Here is a 12,639-nt window from a genome sequence, read left to right as displayed (position 1 = left end):
AATATATACATTAAATAAATGTAGTAAAACAATATAAAAATGTATTATCGTAACACGAAAATAGGCTACAAGAGCAGATGCATTGTTTGCAGAGGCACTCTAATTTGTCTTGCAAGAGTAGCACTTTTTTGGGGGGGGGACTTTTATTTTACCTCAATCATTGAAAAAATAAAATAAATGATATCATAAAATATCATATTCTGTTGGCAAGATGGTTTATATCCCTTTAATAATGTGTCATATTAAGATAGCCTGAGAAGAGAAAGTAATCTTGACGAGAACAGCTCAAGAATAGATTATGGGTGGGCGATGCTGCAAAATTTGGTATTGATCCGATACCAAGTAAATACAGGGCCAATATCGCTGATACTTTATACTTTTAAAAGCATGCACTTGAACTTACATGTACTTTCCTTTAGGGGAAAGCAGTGTTTTGATTTATGAGGTGAATGCATCATTAATATGCTAAATCTGAATACATTTTCATGACCACTAAAAAAATGTGTGATTTGTGCTCTTGATGCGCCTGTAGTCATGTGTATGATTACAGTAGTAAAACTATTGTTAATTTTTGTAAAGGGCTGCCAGTGACTGGCTGTTGTGGGCTACACCAAAAGGTACAACTTTTGCATGTTTTTTTTTTTCTGACAGATTTATTAACAATTACAGAACTTAACACAATCCATTTGATCTTTTAACGATCAATTTAAATAAATTCAATTGCACAAACTAGCCTAATTATAATAAATGTTACTGTTCAAAAGTTTGGTAAGATTTTTCATGTTTTTGAAAGAAGTCTCTTCTGCTCACCAAGGCTGCATTTATTTGATCAAAAATACAGTAAAAACAGTAATACTGTGGAATATTATTGGAATTTAAAATAGGGTATCTGTTTTCTAACTGAATATATTTTAAAATGTTATTTTTTTTCAGTGATGGTAAAGCTGAATTTTCAGCACCATTACTCCAGTCTTCAGTGTCAAATGATCCTTCAGAAATCATTCTAATATGATGATTTGATGCTCAGGAAACATTTCTGATTATTATAAATGTTGAAAACAGTTGTGCCGTTTCATATTTTTTATGGAAACCACGATACATTTTATTCAGAATTATTTGATGAACAAAGTTAAAAGAACAGCATATATATGAATTAGATTGTTTTTCGTAACAATTTAAAAGCCTATATATATATATATATATATATATATATATATATACACACATAGGCTCGGTATTGGCCGATGCTGTACACGTGAGCAGCTCGACGCATGCGTGTGACAGGATCGATCGCTTAACGCCGTAACGGAAGTTCTATTTTTCCGGTAAAATCACAAAACAAATGCACTGCATTTGATATACAACCATTGATGGTCATCTTTGATTTTAATGAAAAAAAAAAAACTATGCGAGGGCGGATTAGAACATGCAACCTTTGATACTGTTAACAAAAATTCTACCACTGGATCACTAGAGAATTCGAGTATTTATTGCGGATCTATTTGTTTATTCACTAAATTGAAGAATCTCGGAACTAACAATATATTGTATTATGAAACTATCACATGAGTTCTCAATGTAGGCTATTGAAATTGATTTCTGGACATAATGTTATTTTTTTCTACAATTGTTACTGTATATATCTGATATAGCATTGTATTAGCAGCAATTTCGTTCAATGTTTTGTTTCATGCTTTATTAAAGAAAAAAGAAAGGTCCCCCCCCCCAATGTTAAAGACATGGTTATGGCCTTGGCGTGTGACACTGACGCAGGAGCCGGCCAATAATGAGTCAGCGTTCTGACAACAAGGAAGCCTGGGGGACGTTCAAGCTCAAACCGGTGTGCAAAGTTTTGCTACGGTTTCCGGGTTGAACGACAAGTTTCCTGGAAAAGGTGTGCAGCGGATATGAGATATGTTTTCTCTTGTTTGGTGTGTGTCAAAAATGTCAGCCCAATCAGCAACAACATGTATATGAACCACGCGGTATTAAAGAAACAGCTCAAAAATGTAATTAACATCAAAATAAATTCACAAGTATATTGTTTGCACATGTTTATTTACATTAATGGCAAAATAACTTAAATAATAAGAGCACAAGTATTTAAGTCTGTCTAAATATCATTTAGTAATTGCAATGTCTTCTGGTCCATATCCTTTCCTTAGGAAGGTGTGCTAGACACTGATTAATGTAACATAAAAATACTATACTTATATATTTTGCTATTGTATTGTGGAGTGATACTTTCATAAACTTTCATAAACAAAGGCAAATGTTGGACCACAATAATTAGGAACCACAGTTTCCATAAATCCCTTCACTCGATTGGGATGTTCTCTTTTATTCTGGACGGCAAGGGCAGTGACTGTAACAGAGCGTATTTTGCAGTATTAAACACGCATTTATTATACCGACTTCATCAGGCTCCGAAAATTCTTCAAAAAGAACACAAAGATTGGCCTTCTCAGCTGCCATAGTTGCATCTCTTACGTTATCAGAACGGGGTGTTCAACGCACCACCGTTTCCGTTTAAAAAACATTTTGCAACGTTTTGTCGGGGCTGGACACAGCCCTGCGCTGCGTTCACTAGGTCAACGGTGTATGACAACAGTTAAAATTGTTAAATGTTGTTATTTTTGTTTTGTTTTTGCACACAAAAAGTATTTTTCTCGTCACTTCATAACATTAAGGTTGAACCACTGTGTTGACTATTTTATGTCTTTGGTTCCGTCTTGCATGTTGAGATGAGCCGGAGAAATTGTTCTATCTTACAGAATTATTCGCTAAAATTGTTTATTTTTCCACTTAAAAGCTTATTTTCCGCGCTGAATATCGTGCTAAATGACTAAAATTACGGGTTAAAACACCTTAGGATCGATATTTTTATGTGAGGATCGATCCTTTCGATACAACATCAGTATTCCAGAATCGTCCCTTCCCTCACGCTTAGCGACACAACAAGGATCCTCCCATTTGACCTGTCATGAATGGTTTCATTTCTATAGGCGCTTCTGTGGTAAATGATATCCAGTTGTGATTTGGGTGGGGTTTTCTGGGGTTTTGCTTGAGAAACGCTGGACAGTCACACATCTGAGTGGTGGGCGACACATTGATGTATACGCAAACGCGCCTTTTGTCTGGTCGACGTTTTCCTTGAACATTTTTAATATGCTGCAATATTTCTTTGGACTTGTTTATCTCTCAGCAGTTTTACTGTATGTGGCTCTCACAGGTTTGTTTTGACTCGGTTCCCTTTTCATTCTACCGATAAATGAAGCGAAAACATTCATTAACTAGTAGCCTATGCGAATTTAAATGTCTTCTAAAATTTTACTTGGTTCCGAGCGTAGTTGACCTATATTTTCTGTGTTCAAATGTTTACTTGTTTGAGTTTGAAAGCTAATACATTACTGTACAGTCGCTATACTGTACTAGTGAGCGCTTGTAATGTGATATGACCTGTGCTTGAGTACACAGTATTTTTAGTGCTAGCAAACTCTTCAGCATGTAATCTTTGGATTTGTATAGATATGCCTTTTAAAAAGTAATACAGTCACTGTCATGAGTTGACTGTGCAAGCGGTTTATTATAAAGAGTTTAATGCTGATATTACATGGCTGACAAACATAGCAAAATACAATATGTAGCGATAAAAAAGTAGCTAGACACTTGTCCTTGAAGAGTTCAGATACTGTAACCGATACAATAAAGATGATTATGACTTTTTTTTTTTTTTTTTTTTAACTTATGGAATTGTACTTCATATTAATAAAGAGTTGTGAGGGTAATGGGTTTGACATTTAACCTTAGGGTATAACTTTCAAATAAAAATGTCTTCTTAAATATAAATAAAATATTTATTTCCTGTAACAACACATGCTTAATTACTAAAAGAGAAAGGTGAAGTTAGAAACGTGAGAGCTGAAACAGGACGAACACATATTAATGGAGAAAGAATGGTCAGATAAAAAATGCTTTCTTTGACTCTTAAAATGTCAAAGAACTGTGTATAATAGCACAGTAAAAACTGGTGCCCGACTGCCTTGTCATTGTAAATGACTTACAGTTACATTCATGAGGGACATGTTTTTGAGGAATGACCCTGCTGTTTCAGCAAAGTTTCTTAGTTTAATGCCAAGATGATGAGAATTGATGAGCCCCTTTGTTTGTAAACAGTCATAAACTGTTATAGACTGATGGTCTTCTACAAAAGCCCAAACTTTTTTTGTCTTGCATATCCTGACCAAGAATCCAGACCAGTCATTTTTCTTAACATGTGGTAGTTGCTTATCATTGTTCAGTCTGTCAAGTAAATAATACCTGTATGCCATTATTCTGAATTCTCCAATGTGTTTAACAGGGACACATGCTGCTGAATGTCCTCTTCAGCTCAACCCACAGAGAGTTGTTGTGGAGTACGGCGGTTCTGTGTCAGTTAACTGTAGCACTTCTGTCACGCATCAAGGGATAGGATGGGAAGCCAGTGAGGGAGCAGTGCCCAAGAGCAGAGACAATCTGATCACATGGAGAGTGTCAAATCTGAGAGAATGGGACATACAGCCATACTGTTACCTAAACTATAATGGACAGTGTCAATTAGAGCTCCCAGTGACTATTTACAGTGAGTTTCTCTGTTATTGATATTTTTATCTTTTCATTCTCAGAAATATCTAATGTATGTACATTCATGACTGCAGATATCAGAGTGTGTGAATCTTCCTCCACAGAGACTCCAGACAGTGTGTTCATCAGCACTGTGAATCACAACGGACCAATGATGGAGGGAAACCAGTATGAGCTTCAGTGTGACGTTCTCAATGTGGCTCCTGTTCAGTATCTCATTGTCAAATGGTACAAAGGACAGACTCTGGTGGATCAAACCAACTTCACTGACACCACCATAACTCCAGTGAATAAAACAGTCACACTCCTGATCCGTCCAAACGGAACTGATGATGGAGTTCAGTACAGGTGTGAAGCAGAGCTGGAACTGGGAGCAGAAGGACCTCGACCTCCCCCTAAACTCACATCAAAACCTCTCAGTGTTGAAGTTTACTGTAAGTTTATTTATTGCTTAGCTTGTAATTTGATTCAGTTTAATTACATTCATATTTTCTGAAGGGCCTTCTAGTGTGAAGGATTATTCATTTCATGAAGTGAATTAATATAGATAAAAAAGGTTTCAGTTTCAGCTGATCTATATGAGCTGCTCATCCTGGTGCTGTTGTGCTAAAAAATGTTCCTCTGTCCTCCTCAGATAAACCACAACACTCCAGTTCAACAGAGACCGTCAGTAAAAGCAATGAGGTCACACTAAACTGTACAGTGAAGGCAAACCCGGCTCCTACATACACATGGGACTCTGAACATCTGAAAGAGAAGATCACCTCCTCAGTGCTCCCGTCCTCCAAACTCAGTCCAGGAAAATACACATGTATCGCCACAAACTCTCGGGGAAGAGACAGCAAAGTGTTTATCGTCAAATCTACAGGTCAGTTTTAAATAAACACTAATCAGCCTCTTTGCCCTAAAGGAGTGTTTATCTCAGTTTAAAATTACAGTTACTAATTTCTACATTTGTACTGTTCAATAGAGCGCTGCAGTTATTATGTATTTTTGTAGGGCAACCCAGAAGTTAGCATCGTTCTGGTTCCCTCAGTAAAAACCTAATAGGATTTTTCCATTGGCTTTACAGAAAGTAAGCTCTGTGACCAAAGTTTATGATTCTTACATGCTTTGTTCATCATGATAATCTTCACAAATTAACAGTTTTTATGAATTTTGAAGCCTAAATACAATCAGTAGAAGTAAAAAGCTAAAGGTAGGCTATAAATAAACTACACCATGGTCACATGACTTCAACGTCACCATCACAAAGCTGTCAACAACTACTTCAGTCTTTATTAATAAATATTTTCCCTGATAGTTTGAGTTATAATAGTTAGCAAGAGCGTGGTTATAAACACAGGTTGGCTGTAAAAGTGGACTAGTGAGTTTACCTGTTCGCTGTGATAATGTTTAATGCCATGACAACATCAGTAATCCAGTTTGTTAGCAACTGCTTTTTTCAAGACAAGCAAAAGCATTAAAAAATCAATGGGTTATTACTGATGTATTTTATATAGAGAAAAAATTAAAATATCTTGAGCTTCTGATAAACACAGACCTTATTTTAGGCATTTAACCAACAACCCATTTCAAAAACCCTTTGACTTGGGGACGATGGAACCAGAAGTGTTAAAACTCGCTTCCTCTTTGGCCTATAGAAATGCGTCATACACTCCTAAAAATAAAGGTTCTTTATTGGCACTTTGTTTGCATGAAGAACCTTTAAAGGTAGGGTAGGCAATTTTTTCATAATCACTTTTGTTATACTTGTTAAAACTCTCTTTACATGCTGATAGAAATCAATAATAGAAGTGGTCTAAATATTAAAACATGTACAAATATTTTCTTTGGAAGTCTCAGAACCAAAAAATGTTCATCCAATAATTACATTTGATCCGAATGCAATGATACGATGTCCTACCTACCTGTCAACCTAGGTATTTCCATACCTGTGCACACCTTGCTCACGCAGACATCACACGTCATCAGTGCGTTTCAGAGTTGTAGACAGACAGTCACCGAGCACCACAAACAACAACAGCCGCCTTTTACAGTTCCTCGTGAACCATGACGTAACCATAATTATGAGATAGCAACCCGTGACGTTCTACCCAGAGCTGTTCACTTCATCGGATTTGGATTTATGCATTGCTTTGTCAACACTACCAATGCCGAAATGAATCTGTAGCAGTCAGGTGGTACAAGTAAGAGCTCTGTAAGTTGTTTACGTTTTTGTAATGTTATGTGCTTTGAGACATGAGGTAATTTAACTTCATCTCTTGTGACGCTTTGCTGACTCTGCTGTGCGTGTTCATGTGTTTTGGAAGAGGCGAGCTTTCAAGATCGCTCTGAAGGGAGGGTGGGATCTTAAGCTTTCAAAGCTAGTGTCTCCGAAATTGCCTACCCTACCTTTAACACCCATGGAATCTTTCCGTTCCACAAAAGGTTCTTTATAACGAAAAAAGGTTCTTTAGATTTTTAAAATGTTTTTCACACTAAAAGAAAATTGTATTATGCTATTTTAAAGGTTCCTAATGTTGTTTTTGAGGTTTTCTACAACAGGTTTAAAAAACAAAAAAACACTTTAATTTACTCATAATGAACATTGCAGTCTTTTATTACGTCTTTTCTCAGAGTGTCTGAAACAGTTTGATAAAGGATTCATTCTCTCTAAACCCCTCCTTTCCGAGAGCGTCCTCCGGTCTGATTGGTCAGACAGCCCAGTTTGTTGTGATTGGTCGACCGCTTACAGCAAGTGTCGGAAACCAAACAGCCATTAACATATGAATTTCATCTCTGGGGGCTTCTTCAGCACTTGATACACAGCGTGGGTCCTCATCCTTTGGAATTGCAGCATGCATGCTTCTTGACATGTCGACAACACAAACCAAACTCTTCCAGGCCTTAAAGGCACAATATGTACATTTTCTCTGCTAGAGGTGGCTTATTCAAAACAAAGGCATAGCTTGATGACGCCTTGATTTCGTGGAATCATGGGAGGTGTTGTCTTCGCATCTTCAGCCGGTGGAAAAGAATCGGGACGGGACTCGGGCAGAATTCATGTTCATGGATGAGATTATTAACGTTACTGTAGTATGACGCAGAGCAGAGGATTGCTAATGAGAGACGAGCACGACACACGTTTCGAGTGCAGCGGAGCTTTTATTATGCCGCAGTCGCCGCTTATGCTTCTTTCAGTCAAGCGTATGCGGGGTATTTGTTTTATCTTATTAGATACATTTGTGTGTTGAAAATTGTTATAATGCTACTCTGTGCATTCGCTCGGTGGCTACTATGAGACACTTGTTGCACACTGCAGTAAACTAGATCGATATTAAGCATGATAAAGCATGGTACTCGCTGTAAATCAAGAAAATGAGATTTAAACAATAAGACTTACTGTGTTGAGCTTATATAACAATGGTTCGTTTTCTGTCGATGAATTTATCCATCCAAACAGTTGCTCACCTGTCTTATAAAACACATAATATATTAAAGCGTCTTTGGTGTTTCCATGGTTTCTACAAAATAAAACCAGAAATCGGGGGTAACGCGGGTATGATGTTATTGATAGGCGACGCACAGACACGGCCCGTGTCCTGGTTAAAATTGCTTATTCTCCGGATTTAAACATTCTTGGAAAAATTTGGGGTAATGTAAATACACAAGTCAACAAAATATATAACATTGTTCTAGTGGATTTTGGATTTTAATCCAAAAAATCTTACATATTGTACCTTTAACTACAACTACAGTGTTTGAGGGCAGGTCATAGTAGATGTTTGCAAACAGCCAGTGAAGACCATTGGCAGCATTATGCAAATGTGTTACAAACCTTCATAGGTTCACACAGGAAGTGAGACTGGAATTACTGACTGTTCTACTGATACAGAGTGGCCTAGGGTTATGTGTGTTATAATTCTGCTTGTGTAATTTTCCAAGCATTTTTTATTTAGAAGGAGCAACTCTTACTAGAAAACAAAAGTCAACAAAAATGAAAACCCTAACTATGAGGAAGGAAACAAGCATGTATTTGTGACATTTTAGCATATTTATAAAAGTTCATTACCTTAAACTCTCAGTATTGATTTATTCCAGAGTTCATTCATCTGTTTGTTTTTTTCCACATTTACATTTAATCATTCATAAGGCATTTTTTTGTGTGCTATAATACCAGCAGAGTTACGCTTCTGTTGCTGAAGCCGTTGATGGATTCATCTGTTTGTAAAATCATTCATGTCATTTCTCCCACAGGCAGAACCACATTCTGGGCAATTGTTTTAACCGGTGTGGCAGTGGCAGTGCTGTTAATCATCTCTTATGTGATATACAAGTGTTACAGTTCCCGGAATTCTATCATTTGATGGACTTGCAAGAGATGACCTCAAAACGGGACCTTCTCCCCAGGGAGATCATGAAAAACTTGATTATTATGGATTATTCTTTAAATAATTGACTTGATTGTGCATGGCTTGGGATGTTTCAGTACTGTTACAAAACAGCACTTTTTTTTAAATCACCAAATTAGATTTATTTTTATTTGTGTTTGTTCACTGATTATTCTGGTCCTAATAGGAGAAAATTATGACTTAATAATTTTATATAACCACTCATTAAATATTACGACTTATTGTGGAAATCCCATTACTGTACAACACTATATGAATGATTTTGCCCTTACATATATTGTCATATTTTAATTTTGAGCAGCTATTATCTATCATAATTATATTGGTATGGTCACATTTTTGGTGTTTATGTTAATTAGGTAATGAGTATGTACGGTAAAATATTTAAGTAATGGATGTCATATTACATGCCACACATGTAATACTACTACTAATAATAATAATATTTAATTAGTCTGTTTCACAGAATATTTTTGTTTAGAACTGAATGTTTTTTAATACAGTCTTACATTATTTTTTATACTGAGGTTGGTACATCCTTTCATCAATAGGTTTGTTAAAATTAAATGTCTTTTTTTCGGTGTGTTTTTTTATAAAACATCATACGGATTGATAGAACATTTGTATCTTGTGGTGCATAAGTGATCAATTGCATGTTATGAATGCTTTAAATATGCTATATTTCTTTCAACTAAACCTAACTGTAATCCTAACCTTAACTAACTGAAAACTGCTAGTTAACTTATTTAACTTAGGTAACTGCTGGCTAATGAATCTAGTTGTTTAGAATGGAGAGGATGAAACAAAGATCAATGAACTGAGAAAATTAATATTGATGTCAGTAGCCAACAACTTCAATCACAGATTGCAACAGAAAAGGATGTTAATGTAACTAACTAATATTAGGTACTAATCAAGGGTGTTTTACATCCCACATTGTGGGTTCTGGACGTCATATAAATATTGGTCTAAAGTATTGGAGATGAAGTTGTATTAATTTCCTTTTCTCTTTTCCTCTTATATAATGGCATGATGAGTTTAGTTGAAAACAGTGATCACATGGTTAATTTCCACCATAAAATTGCTAATAGGTATGATACTTCAAAATGCACAGATAAAACTAAAATAGTTGAATTAAGCGTTACAATGTTGGTAGCACTTCACAATATGGTTGTATACACTACAGATAAGTTAAAGCAAAAGACAACATGACAATGTTAAAAAAGTATGGGACCTAAACTGTTAAGTGTTATTAATATTTTTTGTATTCTGACTATACTTCATAACATCTGAATGTGTTCATAAAATGTTGTAGGACACACAAGTTGTTGTTTCTTTCTCTGAATGTATACTTGCATTGCTTTTTTGTGTTAGTTTTATTTTTGTGCTTTTGTGTTATTTTATTATTAAAAAAACTGTTTGAAATGTTTGTTGTTGTTGCCTCAAATGTATTTGTTTGCCTCAAATGTTTTTTGTTCTGTATTGCCATCGATGGTTCCATAAAGAATATTTAACAGAGCCCTCTACAGTGCGACCATTTCAAATTTAGGAGCACCACTACGGTGCACCCTCAGCTGAAACTAATAATAGTATATAAGCGAAACAGATTCGCAAGCATATTAGCAAATGACCCAAGATAAAATAGCATCTGGATAGCGTCAAAGGTTTCTATTTACACTGTGTTTTGCAGCGGAGACCAATGTAGCCAATCACATGCATATCCGTTGATTTCTTGAACGCAATGGCCAATCGACACTCAAAACGCATGAGTTTTTGTTCAGCGCCGAGTTCTGCACGCTCGCGAATGCTTTCTTTACAACAAAGTGTAGACACAATGTAAATATGAGATTCACTGTGCAGTGTAGACAACTTCATTGATTATAACGGATGTTTGTGTGATCGTGATGAACTGAGATGAGTGACGGCTTTAGTAATTATAAAGAGAGCTGTCTTTGTACGCTTTCTATGCTACAAAATATTCTTCTCAAAAAAAGGGTTCTTTTAAGAGCTTCACTGAAGGGTTCTTTGGGGAACCAAAACTGGTTCTTCTATGGCAGGGGTGTCCAAACTCAGTCCTGGAGGGCCACTATCCTGCAGAGTTTAACTCCAACTTGCCTCAACACACCTGTCTAGAAGTTTTTAGTATGCCTAGTCAGACCTTGATAAGATGGTTCAGGTGTGGTTAATTGGGGTTAGAGCTAAACTCTGCAGGACAATGGCCCTCCAGGAACAGCATTGGACACTCCTGTTTTATGGCCTCACTGCGAAAACCCCCTTTTGAAACCTTTATTTTTAACATGACTAATTGTAACTACGACAACTGGGATTAAGTTCCTGAAATTAACAAAACAGTAATCCCTTGCTACTAGTAGACCACAAGATAAAACTTGTTCATCAGAATTCTTTGTCCGTTATGTTAGTCATTTTAGTACATGATAAGCATAATAAATGTGTCATTCATTTATTCATTCATTCACAATTTGCTCAATTTCCAATAAAATGACATCATCTGTATTTCTGCACTTCGTGGGAACACACTGAAACTGTGACTCAGTTTTTCAAATTAATTCTTCCTGTGTGTTTTTTTGTGTAGGCTTGTGTGTAGCAGCGACCTGTGTCTTTACTGCCAAAAACATTTGCAGTAGTGTTGCCATAGCAACTGCTCTACAGAGAAGAGCTCAGCTAGCCAGGACTCAACCGACTTCCCTCAACCAGAGACAAATAAACACATTTCATAAAGACGTAAACATGGGATTAAGCAGTATAAAACGACTGGCAAAATAAACAAAAGTACAAAACCCTGAAGATAAATGACTCGGCAAAAATCACAATGAATCATAAACCATTCAGCATCTGCCACCGCACATTCAAGACAGCACATGTTAATAATAATAGACCTTGCGTACTACATTTTTAGTTGCTGTATGCAATATACAGGTAATATCTTGCTAAACAGAGCAGCACACTGTGTAACAATGATTAACTTTTAGGAGTAAACAAGGAATGTGTGAGCGATTAACAGTCAGGGTAAAGGATGAAACATAAGACCTTAAGTAAGACACTTTCAAACTTAGTCCAGTCTTTGTCCTGCCGACTCTTCAGAGCATTTACATAGGGGTTAGGACGATTCTAAGGGCCCATGCACATTTGGGGCCCCCAGAGATCGGTTTTATTAGTAGTAACAGTCAGTTCTCGAAGTGGGCCGGTACGCACCGGCACTTCTCACATGTTGCCGGTGTCGTGCCGAAAATTGATCGTCTGCCGAAAACTGACTGCTGTCCGCGGGAGCGCGCGCAGCATGTTTAAAGGGAATCGCCCCTGTTTCTACACGTCTACAGCTGCTTTTATCATGATCAAACGGCCATAACCTGCAAATACATATAACTCTGTCTCCGTGGTAATATGTTTGTGATAATACCAAAGAAACTTTTCCTGTAACGGATTAATCAAAATTATTAATTTAATTAATTTTCCGTTTATTGCTTAATCGAGCCTGATTTTTACGTGATTATAACAGAAAGCCTATTTACTTGCTTTGTGCCAAACAATCCAGTCCTTTTTACCAGGTAAAATATTTTGTAACATTTCTGCCTCAAAATTACTTAATTTCATTCATGGTTGT

General features: G+C 36.4%; 1 protein-coding gene across 1 annotated transcript; it reads left to right on the top strand.

Moving 5' to 3' along the window:
- Positions 1 to 2,546: 2,546 nt before the first annotated feature.
- On the top strand, positions 2,547 to 10,446 carry LOC127509507 (muscle, skeletal receptor tyrosine protein kinase-like). Its single transcript, XM_051888287.1, has 5 exons — positions 2,547 to 3,232; positions 4,361 to 4,621; positions 4,728 to 5,057; positions 5,258 to 5,491; positions 8,863 to 10,446. Exons 1-5 carry the CDS (start codon positions 3,169 to 3,171, stop codon positions 8,970 to 8,972), a joined length of 999 nt encoding a protein of 332 aa, XP_051744247.1. The 5' UTR covers positions 2,547 to 3,168; the 3' UTR covers positions 8,973 to 10,446.
- The last annotated feature ends 2,193 nt before the right edge of the window (positions 10,447 to 12,639 follow it).

This window comes from Ctenopharyngodon idella, chromosome 3, assembly GCF_019924925.1.
Source record: "Ctenopharyngodon idella isolate HZGC_01 chromosome 3, HZGC01, whole genome shotgun sequence".
Classification (NCBI taxonomy): Eukaryota; Metazoa; Chordata; class Actinopteri; order Cypriniformes; family Xenocyprididae; genus Ctenopharyngodon; species Ctenopharyngodon idella.
This window is presented reverse-complemented; position numbering and strand designations above follow the sequence as displayed.